General features: G+C 39.8%; 2 protein-coding genes across 3 annotated transcripts in view; both read left to right on the top strand.

The window, feature by feature from the left end:
• Positions 1–6,611, top strand: part of LOC116078047 (zinc finger protein 54-like) — a 10,747-nt gene extending 4,136 nt beyond the window's left edge. Inside the window, 3 exon segments of the mRNA XM_031352975.1 lie at positions 1,163–1,289; positions 4,381–6,372; positions 6,375–6,611. Coding sequence (XP_031208835.1) covers positions 1,163–1,289; positions 4,381–6,372; positions 6,375–6,478 — 2,223 coding nt within the window. The 3' untranslated portion in view covers positions 6,479–6,611.
• Positions 6,612–14,999: 8,388 nt separating this feature from the next.
• Positions 15,000–15,881, top strand: part of LOC116078148 (zinc finger protein 54-like) — an 11,406-nt gene continuing 10,524 nt past the window's right edge. Inside the window, exon 1 of one of the 2 annotated variants that reach the window (XM_031353139.1) lies at positions 15,000–15,291. The gene's annotated coding sequence lies outside the window, so the exon portion shown is untranslated. The remainder of the gene's footprint in view (positions 15,292–15,881) is intronic. The other variant, XM_031353140.1, reaches the window with a different exon arrangement.

Here is a 15,881-nt window from a genome sequence, read left to right on the forward strand (position 1 = left end):
TTTTTTTTGTCTCCACACCATCCCACTGTGCAGAACACTTGTGCTTGGACTCATTATGTAGAAATATCTGGAACGCATCAAAACAAATGTCTTATGGGCATTGACTGACATGTGCATAAGCTGTCTCAATTGATGCAGAGAGACTATCCCTCATGATGGCCTTGCTCTACTCACTTTGTTTGAATGTCAGCTCTCCATGCCTACCCTGCTGCTGCACTGTTCTGAAATTGCTATTTGTCTATGGTGGCTCTTGTATATTCTTAGGAAAATTTTAGATTACATTAAGTGTTTCTGATGTAAAGTTTTCTGTCTGCTTGTTAGTGGCCCAAATATCCTTATAAAATTAATTGAGCAGGCTACTTGATTTTTATATGTAACAGTTAAATTTTACAGTTTGTAGTGTTACTACAATCCTTGCTTCTGTAGAAAAAAAAAATTCCAAACTCTTTGCCTTCTTTGCCTAGAACTTAATAATGAGTTCTGCCTTCCATACCTACCCCTTTGTTATTTAATGGTGTGGCATTTTAATCTAGAGTTTAAAAATCATACCTGAGCCTGTTAGAATAGAGTTATGTGAGACCCAAGTAGAGACAAGATTAACTCCATATATTTTCTTTTTTAGTTAGGGTTTAACTGCTATGAACAGACACCATGACCAAGGCAATTCTTATAAGAACAATATTTAATTGGGGCTGGCTTACGGGTTCAGAGGTTCAGTCCATTATCACCAAGGCAAGAGCACAGCAGTATCCAGGAAAGCATGGAACGGGCAGAGCTAGAGTTCTCCTTCTTCATCTGAAGACTCCTAGCAGAATACTCTTAACTCCATATCTTAGCATGATCTTCAGGCAGAAAATTTAAGAATACATGTCCTCATCACAAATGTCCTGCTGCGATATGTACACTATGATCTTGTGATAAATAACCATGTCCAGACCTTAAATGTGTTTCTTCTTTTATTGATACTGTTTGTAAAACTATTGTGTCATCCTGTTTTCAGAGTTAAAGAATTCATTACAGAATGTGACTATATTGGAAATCCACTTTTTGATGAATTTTTAAAATTTTAACTATTTTTGATGATAATTGTCTTTACTCATATGCAACCTGCCTTCTTATTCTACCCTGTAGCACATAGTCAAACTGTGACTTTTTTTTTCAGGGTCTGTTGACATTCCGGGATGTGGCTGTGAACTTCTCTCAGGAGGAGTGGGAATACCTGGATTCTGTTCAGAGGGCTTTGTACATTGATGTGATGTTGGAGAATTACAGCAACCTGGTCTCTGTGGGTGAGAACATTTTGCTTGTAGAATTCTTAAATCCTTTGTAAATACTGACCCTATAGGCTGTAAGCTCTTGATATAAGCTGTCATGTAAAAAAGAGAAGAGTAGGTAAGTTTGGTAATGAAAAAGAAATGTTCCAAGAGGTTCACCTGCCCACACTAGCAGAAGATAGCCAGAGAGTGTGACTACTATGATCAAGTATGTGGTGGAGAGACTGGAGACAGAGAGAAGCATAGTGGTTTGTGCACTATGAAGAAGAGCTGGAAGCTGGGCAGTGGTGGCGCATGCCTTTGATCCCAGCACTTGGGAAGGCAGGTGGATTTCTGAGTTCGAGGCCAACCTGGTCTACAGAGTGAGTTCAAGGACAGCCAAAGCTATACAGAGAAACCTTGTCTCGAAGAAAAAAAAAAGAAGAACTGGAACTGAAGATTCTAGCACATTGAGGAACAGTCTGATGTGAGAGGTCTGTACTGCAACCTCAGGTCCTGGTGATGTCCAGGCCATACTGCCACTGCCACTGTCTGTGTCCTTAGCCCTACTACAATGCATCTCTGTTGATGTTTGTGGCCCATGTTACTTCCAAAGGCCATGAGGATGTCTGTGGTCCTCATGCAGGTTGCTTCCTGAGGGCATGTTAATGACTGAGGGGCTCCCTGGGCTGTCCCTGCCTCTACTAGCCATGACATGGTTAGGCAAGCTGTGACTTCAGCATGGGAGAGCTGTCCCTGATGGAATGGGTGCAGGAGAGTTGATGAGTAGACCAACTCAGCTACCACCCAGGACCAGTTCCAGAACTATGAGTTATTCCACCCCAACATCTACCCCATCTGTTGTCTGCAGGGTCATGTGAAAGGAACAGTCCTGAACCGAACTGCAGGATCTCCATGACTCATGGCAATAGCAAAATATCCAAGAGGAGTCTTGGCAAGGGTTCTGTACTGATGGTGTAGCAGAAGCAAGAGGTCTGAAACCAGAGCAATTACTCATTGCAATAAACATTTGCAAGTAAAACTGTTTGAGGAAAAGGGTATACAGTGTGATATACGTGATGGTGGAGTGAACTTGGACATGCACAGCAGACCTGGTGCTGTAACAGTCATTCCAGGTATTAGAGAAGGCTGTCGTTGATACAAGAGCATGTAGTTCCCCATAAGAGTTAAGCAGATTGTTTTAAAAACTTTTTTTTTCCAGAGAGGGTTTCTCTGTGTAGCTCTGGTTGTCCTGGAACTCAGTTTGTAGACTAGGCTAGCCTTGTACTCGAAAATCCACCTGCCTCTGCCTCCCAAGTGCTGGGATTAAAGGTGTGGGCCACGACTGCCTGGTTTAAAAACTTATAATTTTTAAAAAATTATTAAAAATTATTTTTTTAAATTTTTATTTGAGGGATAAGTTACAAAGGTAGAATACAGATATGAAAGGACTGGGATATCAGTGGAATTAAGGTACATGATACAAAATTCACAATCAGTAAAGAAAATTGTTAAGAAAAAAAGGACATTTTCATGGTATTTAATTTTTTCTTTTCATTTTTCATTTTAGAAGTATCATGCACCTTTAGTTTTGGTTCCAAGGTGCATTCTAAAATTCAATAACATATACTATATTCAGCCTTATCTTAAACCTCAATAGCTATCATTGCAATTGACATTGTTTTAATTGTAAGAAAACTGAAGATATGCAAAATGAAAATTCTCCCAGAATATGCTGGAGATTATGACTAGACATAGTACTTGGGAATTTATTCCTAGATTCTGCTACTTTCTGTTCTTCTAATGTACTGAGCACAGTATGGTGTTAGACATCTGTACTGTTTCCAAAAATTCTAACATGGTTCATGGGCTACCTCACAGAAAACATGGATTACTCTATGTAGAATAGGCGTGGTCACCTGTGTGGAGCAAGTAAGGTACCCTGGAAGGTAGAGAATGTAGTAACCAACACCAGGGAGTGGAAGTGAATGAGCCAGACAACAGTGAAGGATTCAAGTGAAAGAGAAAGCAAGAGCTGAAATTACCTACTTTCAGTTCTACTTGAAAAGATTCCTGATCCTTGCACTTATTACAGTCTCCTGCCCTCAAGTTGCAACATGCCTGCTGTAACTCTTAGAAGATGTTGTGACTTATTAGACCTCTAGACCTGTATGGGGCCTCAGTACTAGTACAATGTGCATTTTTACTTGACTGTGCTGGCATCAGATTGGAATAATCTAACAAATTGTAACTCTAGTGTTTGTCCATGAAGCAATAGTATTCTGTAATTGCCTAACTTGCTTGTATGTCTTCATATGACATGTTTCACTTTCATTCCAGTGGAGGATACAAAAAAAAAGGATTATTACCCTTTTGGAAAATAATCTTAGGAGGTTGTATAGAGAATATACATGAGAATAACCAAATAAGGAAAGTTAGGAAACACAGCAATGTGTGGAGCTCAGACAATGGAGAAAAAGATAAGAACGATAGTTGCCCATGAAAGTCCTGCTTCAAATGATCTATAGTCCTGGATATCTGGCAAAATATTTGCTTTGCATCCATTAATTTTGAAGAATCTAATGACATTTCTTTCTTTCTTTCTTTCTTTATTTATTTATTTATTTATTTATTTATTAAAAAACAAACCCTTGGATGCTCTTCAGTAAGCCTTTAATCTTAAAAGGAAATGGATCTCCTGAAGAGTAACTTCCATTGCTATGTATTAGGAGGTACACTCACTGTGAGCTGGGATTGGATTAAAGTTTTCATCCATTTCTAAGGAAAAAAAGTTAAAAATAAAGACTTGTCCTCTGAATACAATCAGTGAGTGTGATCCATCTCAAAAATAATTATTTACCTTCACTTATCTGTTCCATCTTGTGCCAAGCTAGACATTTTCAAAAAAGATGAGATATCTATTAGAAATCACTGACCTTGAAGGCTGGCATGCAGTTTTTTTGAGGATCTATACAGTTACAGTGAACAAATAGTTTTAGCTACTGGGAGCTTGATTCTAAATAGTTGCAGTTTGATTTAGTTTAAAAGAGAACTTACAAAGATAGCCATTTATCACATGTGCCATCTGGGAACAAGCCCTATTAATCTGAATTGTATTCATTTTCAGAGAACTACTCTATATGTGATACATTCCATCAACATGTGAAGACTGAAAAAGAGTCTTGTCAGTATAATGAGCTTGGCAAAATGCCTCATGATCCCTCCAACTGTGAACTTTATAAAAGAGGTGACACTACAGAAACCTCTAATAACTACAGATGCTGCAAGGACAAGGATGCCTCTGTTGACTCATCACACCCAGATAGACACAAAAGAATGCATACTGGAGAAGACCCTTGCCAATCTAGAGACTGTGAGAAATCTTTCAATTTATGTTACAACATTAGCCAAGATCAGAGGCTCTACACTGCAAAGAAAGAACACAAGCAGGAGGAATATGATGACCATTTCAGCTCTACACACAGTCTCATGCAACAAACAATCTATATTAGAGAGAAACCGTATCAGTGTAGACATTGCAGTAAATACTTCAGTACCGCCTCAAGCTTCAGCATACATAAGAAAATTCATACTGGTGAGAAACCCTACAACTGCAATGTTTGTGAAAAATCCTTTAACAAGTGTACAAATCTTAAAACACATCAAAGGCTTCATACTGGAGAGAAACCTTACAAATGCAAAGAATGTGAAAAGTCGTTTGTGCAGGTATCTGCACTTAAAAGCCATCAGAGAAGGCATACTGGAGAGAAGCCTTACAAATGTAAGGAGTGTGACAGATCCTTTGCCCACTGTGCATCATTAAGATGGCATCAGAAAATTCATCCTCCTGAGGCACATTATGAATGCAAAGAATGTGGTAAGTCCTTTTTTGAATTATCATGCCTTAAAAGGCATTGCAGAATCCACACTGGTGAAAAGCCTTACAAATGTGAAGTATGTGATAAATCTTTTACTATAAATTCAACTCTTAAAACTCATCAGAAAATTCATACTGGAGAGAAACCTTACAAATGTGGAGAATGTGACAAGTCTTTTACCAAGTGCTCACATCTTCAAAGACATCAGAGTGTTCATAGCCAAGAGAGACCTTACAAATGTACGGAATGTGGGAAATCTTTTACTAAGTGCTCAACTCTTCAAACACATCAGAAAGTTCATAATGTAGAGAAACCTTACACATGTATGGAATGTGAAAAATCCTTTACCCAGGTCTCACATCTTAGAACATATCAACGAGTTCATACTGGAGAGAGACCTTACAGATGTAAGGAATGTGACAAATCTTTTCGTGACAGCTCAACACTTAGAGTCCATCAGAAAATACATTCTGGAGAGAAACCTTATAAATGTTTGGAATGTGGCAAATCCTTTACTTGGCACCCACATCTAAGAAGACATCAGAGAGTTCATACTGGAGAGAAACCTTACAAGTGCAAAGATTGTGATAAATGCTTTCTCTGGATTTCTAGTCTTCGAATACATCAGAAAATTCATGATGGAAAGAGACCTTATAAATGTAAGGAATGTGGCAAATCTTTTATCTGGTACTCAAATCTTAGAGTCCATCAGAAAATTCATACTGCAGAGAAACCTTACAAATGTATGGAATGTGACAAATCTTTTACTAGAGCCTCAACTCTTAGAGCACATCAGAAAATTCATACTGGAGAGAAACTATATAAATGTAGGGAATGTGACAAATCTTTTACCAAATGCTCACATCTTAGAATACATCAGATTGTTCATACTAGAGAAAGACCTTACAAATGTATGGATTGCGACAAATCTTTTCCTACGGGCTCAAGTCTTAGAGCACATCAGAAAATTCATACTGGAGAGAAACCTTACAAAAGCAAAGACTGTGATATATCTTTTCCCCAGGCCTCACGCATGAGAACACATCAGAGAGTTCATACCAGAGAGAGACCTTACAGATGTAAGGAATGTGGCAAATCCTTTACTCAATACTCAACTCTAAGAGACCATCAGAAAATTCATACTGGAGAGAAACCTTACAAATGCAAAGACTGTGACATGTCTTTTGTGTGGATTTCAAATCTCGGAAGACATCAGAAAATTCATACTGGAGAGAAACCTTACAATGTAAGGAATGTAACAAATCTTTTAGTAGGTGCTCATATCTTAGAGACCATCAGAAAATTCATACTGGAGAAAAACATATCATTGTAAATAATGTAACATAACATTTATCTGGTAGTCCCTGCTTACAAATCACAACAGGAAACATAATAGAAATATGAAGCTAACAAGCTTATGAAGACTTAAATTTCACAAAATGTATCAGAGTTCATATCAAAATAAATTCTGTAAATGTAACTATTGAGGAAGTTTTTTGTTTCTTTTTAATACTGGCCTGTAAATATGTCTGTGCACTGCGTGTATGCCTGGTGCAGGTAGAAGCCAGAAGAGAGCATTAGATACTCTGAAGTTGGCAGTACAGATAGTTGTATATAGCTGTTTGTATGTTTGAAAATTGAACTCTGGTTCTCTGGAAGAACAATCAGTATTCTTAACCACTGAGCCTTCTCTGGCATCCCTGGGAAAAATTATAACAAAAACATTTAGCTTATTCAACATCCAACTATTCATAATAATGCTAGGCAAGATGGTATATGCCTTTAATCACAACTCTCAGAAGACAGAGACTAGATCACTGTGAGTCCAGTTCCAGGACTGACAGCACTACATAGACCCTGTCATATAAAAAAAAATCATAATAACATGTAATAACTTTAAAGTTTTGACAAAGACATCTAATTATACTGTACGTTACATAGATCATACTTCTGAGAAACCATGTAAAGGTATACCACACATAATCCCAAAGTGTTGTTCATTGGAAATTACATTCACCTAAATGTATTGAACTTGACAAATCCTTTACAAAATAGTGCTGAAATTGCAAAGATGAAATAATATTCATCATGAAGGAAAAATCCTGTAATAAATTCTCATAATTCATTCACGTTCCAAATTTTCATACTAGAGTTAAGCCTTACATACCAAGAAGGAGATAAACTGTCAAGAGATAGGCTGTGCATGTGGCATAAGTGGAATGCTGACATACAGCTTAGAAATCCTCAAAGGTTAAGGATGTGGTGATGTACACCTCCCATCCCAACGATCTGGACAGAGATGTAGGTTCATCCATATAAGTTTTAGGCCACCCTTGTCGATAATATGAATTTCAAGTCAGTCAGAATTACAAAGAGAAACTACAGTCTCAGGGAGAAAGATTGCAATCCCTGTAGGCAGGCAGAAATTCCTTTTGAAGTACTGATAGGGAAATATTCGCTCTATATTATAAATAATATAGCTGCCATTACCAGCCATCACACCCTCATGGAATTAATGGAGACTCCTGAATCCTCCATCAGCCTTGAGGAAATGGTAATTGCCCCAGCCTTACATAGTTGCTTATTCTTGGTACTTTTTGAACAGTTATGGGTCTCTACATTACCTACCTCCTACTAGAGAAACTCTTCCTTCACCATTTTACAAACTGATCATTAGAAACATGACTATTGAGATGGCAGAATAATAGCATATTCCTTAATAAAACATCAGTAGCTTTTGTCCTTGGAGTTATACTTCTAAAGCCTTTGTTTTGTTTTGTTTTGTTTTGTTTTGCTTGTTTTTTAAACCACGGCAATATTTCTAAGGAGCAGGCCTCAAATCCATTCAAGAGAGAGTCTGTTTATGCCCATACACAATGGTGCCAGTATTACACAGTGCACACATTTTGGCTAGTACTTTGATACTGTAAGATGCATGGTCCAGGGGTAAGTAAGACCCTAACATCATTTCTCTGCTTACTGCCTGCATAAGACCTTGCAGTGCTATAAAAGCTAGCAATTCAGGAGAGTTTTCTAGTAAGTCCAAGACTGCTGTCTGTCTATCTTGTAACCAAAGTGGTATCTTCAGTAACACCTTGTGCTTGGGTTGCAAGAGCACTAGCAATAACTTGTTTTGTTTGGGGGTACTTCTGGGGTCTCTATGACCAGGAATTCCTAAGTAGATACCAATATCTGGTACAGAGACCCCCATTTAATAGCCCTGGCATTGAGATCAACATTATGTTTTCATTTTATTTACATGTGAGTAATGTACCTTTGTAGATAATATGTCACATTTTCATTTACCCATGTGTCAGTTGATGGAGTCTAAGTTGATTCCATTGCCTAGATACTGTGAATAAAGCTACGATGAACATGATGGGCAAGTGCTCCTTGGTAAAGATGGAGAGTCCTTGGAGGTCATGCCTGGGATAGATTGTGTATCAATTTCCTTTCAGGTTAAACCTTCCAATGTGGAAGAAGCTTCTTAAAACACAAAGTATTAAAAGTACATATTTCTCTGCAAATATATTTGTGTAACATAGTGCTCTGTTTGTGTATATGTGTGTGTATATATGTATGTATACATATATATATATACATATATATATCAATAAAAACAAGTTTTAAAGAAAAAAACAGGGTATTAAAGCAGAGGTAAAGAAATGGGAGGTGATACATTCAGTACTATCTCTATAGAAATAGTTGACTTAATAGCTTCAGGAGATCCCATAAACTGGCAAGATTCATTAGTGTCCTCTTGCCTCATGCATATAATTGGTAAGGACTACTGGCACCATCAGGCAAAATGAACTGCATAGAAGATGGTCAGACCAGCTATGAAGTGGTCACTGTTCAAGCTGCCTAGAGGAGTTAGTCAGTGGTTTGAGAAACACGCTTTACTTGCAGGCAATGAACCAACTGTCTTTTAAGTCACAGCATTAAAACTCATTGGTCCAGTGGAATTTAGAGATGACTCAGTGGTTAATGGCATTGTCTGCAATTACAAAAGACTCATTTTGAATTCCCAGCACCCTCACATGGGCACTCAATCTGTAATCTCAACACAGGGTATCCAGTGCCCTCTTCTGTCCTCTGTGAGCTACAGGAACACACATGGTGCATAAACATACATGCAGACAAAACACCCCTAAAAAAAGAAAACAAATTGACTCACCAAGTTGGACTATGTTGTTTCCCAACATTGATCTGTCATTGGTTCCTTATCTGTAATAAATAGAGGTGTGTCTTTGTTTCCCTAGGAATAATGCCACACATCAGGTGTGATGGTTTGTATATGCGTGACCCAGGGAGTGGCACTATTAGAAGGTGTGACCTTGTTGGAATAGTTGTATGACTGTGGGAGTGGGCTTTAAGACCCTCATCCTAGCTGCCTGGAAGTCAGTATTCTGCTAGCAGCCTTCAGATGATGATGTAGAACTCTCAGCTTCTCCTGTAACATGCCTGCTGGGATGCTGCCATGTTTCCACTTTGATGATAATGGACTGAACCTCTGATCCTGTAACCCAGCCCCAATTAAATGTTGTCCTTATAATACTTGCCTTGGTCATGGTGTCTGTTCACAGCAATAAAACTCTAACTAAGACAACAGATCTTTAATTGTGTCACCCAGATTTGTTGATGTAAATATATATATACTGGTTTTTAAAGTGGATTCTCTAGTACTCACGCCCACAGCAGTATTTGACCTCAGTCCTCCATGTTTATGGCAAATGTAGTTATCATTTCTGTTCCTGATGATAGCCATTGTAGCTCAGGCAGTATGGTAGCTTAAAGAATACTTGTCTGCATTTCACTGATAGGTTTGCAAGTGTTTTTGTTTGTTTTAAGTTTTCTTTGGGTTTCTTGACATTTTTATTCATTCTTTTATTTTCTACATTTTTTTGTACCTTAAAATTTTTGAGATAAAACCATAATTGTAAAATGTTTTCATTCCTTTTCCTATTGCCAAATCCTACCATATATTTTTCCATGTCCTCTTTTAAATTCATGACTTCCCATTTCATAATTGTTTACAAATTGTTCACAAATTCTCCCTTGAGCCTTTGGTGCAGGAGTGCTTTGTAGATATATCCAATGGATGTGGGCTCTGCAACGCTACATTTTGATTAGTTGTGGATTTTTTATTTTAGTGTCCTCTGTCTGTTGAAAGAGAAATTTCCCAGATGAGGGAAGAAGATTACATTTATTTGTGGGTATGGTTCAAAATGTTTAGGTATTTTTACTAGGGATTATTCTGATTTAGTAAAGTGGTGGCTGTTGGCTCTCCTCTAAGATTCCTGACATCACTTGCTCTGAGTAGGTAGCTATGTTTCCACTACCAGACATGATTATGATTTCCTTTTATTAAGGGTGTCTTATGTCCAACTAGAGAGCTGTTGGTTACCATCAAGGTGAGCCTGCCACTACTGAACCCTTAGAGTTGTCCTGCCAAGATGAACACTGATGTGGTTCATAGGCATCATAGCTGTGTAGGACTGCTCATTAGATTCCTCCTTTGTAAGTCTTGGGGTCCAAGAATTGCCTTACAAACCACACCAACACTGATCTCAGCCAGACAGGGATACTTTATTGATCTCCCTACCTTAGGACTAGACCAGAGCCATGGTCCAGATTTGGGACATGAATCATGACATTGAATTAAGATCCTACAGTGTTTTTAATCCCCCAAATCCACAATTATTTGTGCCAAATTAATTCCCCAATCAAGATTTAGGGGTACAGGAAATTCCTTAGGAACATGTCTTTCTTTTACATTTATCCTATTTCCATTGGCTGGGGTATTCAAGTGTGGCAGCGGACTTGCATTGTCTAATATTCATGTCTTCACTTGTCTTTTGGGATGGAGCTTGTCTAACATTCATGTCTTAACTTACCAACCAGAATGTAAGTTACCCAAGTACATGTCTCTTTCTGACAGGTAGGATGCTAGTTCCAAGGAGGTCTTGGAAACTTCAACTTCACTGGATCACTACTTAAAATGGAAGCCTTACTCCAAATAGTTTCTACTATTGGTGCAGGTGTCTCTCTTACGTAGAGGTCCATCCCAGGGGCAGCTTCTTACCATAAAATCTCTTACACACGTGCAGGAAGTACTGTGGGGTAGTTGGCTCGCATCCAATCCTGCTGTGGGTAATTATACAAAACAGTTCTACTGACTTCTATTGTGATTGGTTTCCAAGGGCACCGAACATAACAGGATATGTTATCAATTTTGGCACTAGGAAGTTTCCTAGGAACAGCAGAAACATCTGAGAAAATTTCCTTATAATCTTTGCTATCCAGAGAAGTGTTACCAAGGCCTTAACATTTTTCTAGGCCTTAATATTCCATCTAGGCCTTAGTATTTTACCTAGACCTTGACAGGAAGCTTGCATGCTGATTCTTGTACTATAAAAGCTATTCCTTGGGGAGGAATTTCCTTTATTTTGAGACAGGGTCTCTCTGTGCATGGCCAGCTGATCTAGATTCTCTGTGTATACCAGATTGGCCTTGAACATAGAGTTCCCCTTACTTTTGCCTCTTGAGTTCTGGGTTTGAGGGCTTGCATAGCCTTGCCCTATTATACATTACTTTTCTGATGTCTTTGTTTGTTTGTTTGACTGTTTTCAGAGACAGGGTTTCACGGTGTAACCTTGGCTGACCTGCAACTTACTCTGTAGATCAGTCTGGCTCTGAACTCAGAGAGACCTGCTGGCTCTTCCTCCTGAGTGCTGGGATTGTAGGAGTGCACCACCACTTTCAGCTTATAATTTCTTGAGAGTTGCCCAAGGTAAAGGCACAACCTACTTGATAGGAGTGAGTTAAGAAGTGGATTTTATGTCTGCTGACATTAAAGATGTGTATTATGCCAAATTGTAAACTAATTGAAATAGGTGAGTATCCAGATGCATATAACATACCAAGTGTAAACAACATGAAATAAATAATATAAAATAGACTATAGGTAGCACTGTCACTGAAGCAACTATACAATGCCACTCTGAAAACAACCCCAAGACATATTGACAGGATTCTATCAGAACTTCAAAGAACTAACAGCAAAGCAACTTAACATTTAATACTCCTTGACATAAAAAAAGCAATACTTCGCCAGGCAGTGGTGGCACACGCCTTTAATCCCAGCAATTGGGAGACAGAGGCAGGCGGTTTTCTGAGTTCGAGGCTAGTATGGTCTACAGAGTGAGTTCCAGGACAGCCAGGGCTATACAGAGAAACCCTGTCTCGAAAAACCAAAAGAAAGAAATTTAAAAAAAAAAAAAAGCAATACTTCTTGTGAATATTTTGAATATATTCTTTGATGCTGAGGTTTGATTTGTTGCTATGTATTGTAACACAAAATCCTTGCCCCAAGGTTTTGTTGCCCCTGAGGACTAAGAGCTACTCACATACACCAAATAATGTTATGTAACCTTGCTCCTTATATTAAAACTATTAGTTGAATAAAGATACCAACAGCCTGTAGCTGGGCAGAAGGGAGGTAGTAGGTTTCAGTTCCCAGGCTTGTAATCTGAGGCAGAGACCATGAGCAGAGAGGTAAAGAGAGGAGAACATGCCCTGGGGTAGATGAATAATGCGTCAGTGGCCATGAGGACTGGGCAGTTGGATAAGGGCAGCCAAGGAGACAGGTGGCAAGTTATATCATGGAGTTATTGACAGGAAAGTAAACAAAATACCTTAGAGGGTTGATATCTGCCCAGCTCTAATGCTTTAAGGCTTATTATAAATATATAGGTTTTGTGTCTTTTATTTGGGAAGTACATGATCTAAGGTGGGGTAGAAACCCCCAATTAATATTTACCACTACATTTGGGAAACCAACACGTGGCACAAACTTTCTTTAATCTAAATTATTTCAGTTTTCAGGATAAAAGGCATGTTATCCCTTTGAGATAAAAGCCATGATGGCAGCCTAGGAAGGCAGGGAAAATGGTACCTTGCCAATGTCGGGTTTTCCCCTAGCTATGTGGACAGGGTTCTGGGCAAGGGTTAGAATGCATGCTGGCTTGCCCATGATTCAAGGGGTTAAGAAACAGCTGGGCTCCCCTCCCCACTCCGGAGCCACCAGGTAGCAGAGCCTATTGGGCTACAAATGGCAGACTTGAACGCCAGCCCCTTCCAAGGCACTGCCTCCGAACCATAGCTTTTTAAACTGGGGACTGATGTTAGCCCAGTCAGGAATGGGGGATGGGAGGTGTGGCACTAAATATACCTGCTGTGCAGTGAGTTCAGCGAACTCAGATCACTCTGAGAGCTGACTGCATGCCTCCTATAGCCAATAGTTACAGTGAGCCACCAAAGTCTCCATAAAATGTGGGGATCCCACAGGGAGACTAATGACAACTCCTGACTCTTGATATTAGCTCATTCTAAAGCAGATAATGAGCCCAGCAGTGTGGCACACGTCTTTAACCCTAGCATGCTAGAGCCAGAGTAGGCTCAGCTCAGTGAATTCAAGGCCAGCTTGTCTCGAACAACAACAACAACAACAATCCCATGAGATACTGATGCTGCCAAGCAATAAATTACAGACTGATGTGGTCATTTAAACCATTGCCTTTAAAAACAGGTTTTCATGGTGAAATCCTGTCTTGAATGAGTGAATGAATGAATGAATGAATGAATCATTCCAATCTTTCTGTTATTAGCTATTTCACAGTCACATATACATGTATATACACACAAAATGTGTGTATGTGTGTGTGTGTGCGTGCGCGCATTTGTGTTCTCACATTAAATACTGCCCACTCTCACCTCCTACCTCTCCACTATCCTGGTTCACAATTCCAACAGCCACTCTACTGTGTTCATATCTATTCATATTGCCTGGGATCCACTGAGATGAATCAGAGCCATTTGTGAGACTGTTGGAGCCTGATGTGTGCTAGAGCCTGATGTGTTCAGCACAAGATAACAACTAAAGGCTGTGGGACTCTTCAAGATTCTATGAATCTATCCATAGCCAACATATGAGAGGTAAGGTGTGCCGTTCCCTTTCCTAGAATGACTGTGGTCTTGTGTGAGGCCAGTGCAGGTAAAGACAGCTGCTGTTGGTTACTGGTTACAATAGTTGTATGGAGTCTAGAGAATGGTGTCTTAGCCTTTCTCTCCTCTTGTCCTTCTTATTTCCTAACCACCTCTTCTTCCTTGGTGTTCCCAGAGCTAGAGATGGTGTAGCTGACTTTTTAAGACCTTACTTATTTTCTGTATCTGGGACAGTCAAGAGTTTCTGCATTCATCACTCCATTAAAAAAAAAAAGAAAGGAAGGAAGGAAGAAATTCTATGTTTTCTCTCAAAGCACCTTAAGTATGAGTCACAGACTAACGCCTTTCCTGAGTTAGTAAACTGGCAAGACCACCATCTTGTGGTGAAAGGAGTCCACTGCAGGATGAATTCTGCCCTTGGCTGTTAGCAAAAGCTGACTTCTTTAGACACTTACTTATTTCAAAACCCAGGTTTTTTAGATGTCTCTCCCCAAGTCAGAATTTAAGGGTTTTGGCTTCTCGTGTGTGTGTGTTGGGATGGGACAGCCTGTTGCTGTTTGGTATTGAAGTATCTTGCCCAGAAACTGGTTGTTAAGTCGAGGTGTTAGGCTATCTTGGATCTGAAGGGTTCAGAACTCACTCTGTGTATCAAATACTGGGTGCAACGTCCAAACAGATCCACTTCTGGTCTAGGCTGGCAGCAAGCTTGTGGAGGGGCTATTCAGCCTGACATCTGGAGCTGTGTGGAAGGCAGCTTGACACAGAATGGGAGGGACTGGTCTCCGCAGGGCGGGGCCACTCACCCGGAAACAGAGGGTGTGAGGATGTTGTGTGTAAGGGAGAGTGTAGGGTGTAGAAAAGTGTTCAGAGTGGGAGGAGTTAGGAGAGTGACGTGAACGGAAGCTGGGAACCGGCTGAGTGAGGCCTGGGTAGTTGGACTGAGCCAAAGCCAGAAGTGTCAAAGACCTGTTCGCGTCCAGAACAAGCAGGCTTGCACTGTGGGGAATCACGTGGTGCAGACCTGGGGTCAGAACACTCGGTGGATTTCGGGGAAGGTAAAACTCAGGGCAATGGTAGGCGCCGCGCCGGGAATCCTGGGGGAGTCGGTAGCGCGGCGGCTGGAACCGCCTCCCTACGTCCCTGGATCCTCCCAGGTCAGAGAAGCTGCGGGCTGGGAAACGGGAGGGAGGGGACCAGACTGTGATCCGTTTCTCTGCTGTTTATAAGGAAGGAGGCTCTGAAATTTTGCTGTGGATTTCTTCCCTTGGCAACAAATCTTAGCTCATATGATCTGAAATAATCCTGATTTTTTAAAATTGTTCATCTGATTGCCAAAGTATTCATAGTAGAGTACTCTAGGAGAATATTTGAATTTATCTTTTGATGCTTGCAAACCAGTTCTCTTTGTTCAGGTGAAAAGGACAAAGCTCTTGGAATTTACATTCACCCACGCTAACTCCCTTGGTATACCCATGGACGTACTAGGTGACTTGGTATCCCAGGAGTGCTTTTAGATATTAGTCAAGAAAGGAGTGGCTGCAAGTGTAATTGAATCCAAAAGTATATTTTTTTGCGAGTTTCATAGATATGGTTTTAATCATTCACATTTAAAAGTAAACTCCTTATCCACCATTAGTTTTCCCTCTGAGACATGCACTCTGTGCTGTAAATGCAGCATTCTGATGTTAATGCTCGAGGCTTGTTGGTACACACCTTTAATCCCAGTACGGGGCGGGGGGGTGGG

Source organism: Mastomys coucha, unplaced genomic scaffold, assembly GCF_008632895.1.
Source record: "Mastomys coucha isolate ucsf_1 unplaced genomic scaffold, UCSF_Mcou_1 pScaffold5, whole genome shotgun sequence".
Classification (NCBI taxonomy): Eukaryota; Metazoa; Chordata; class Mammalia; order Rodentia; family Muridae; genus Mastomys; species Mastomys coucha.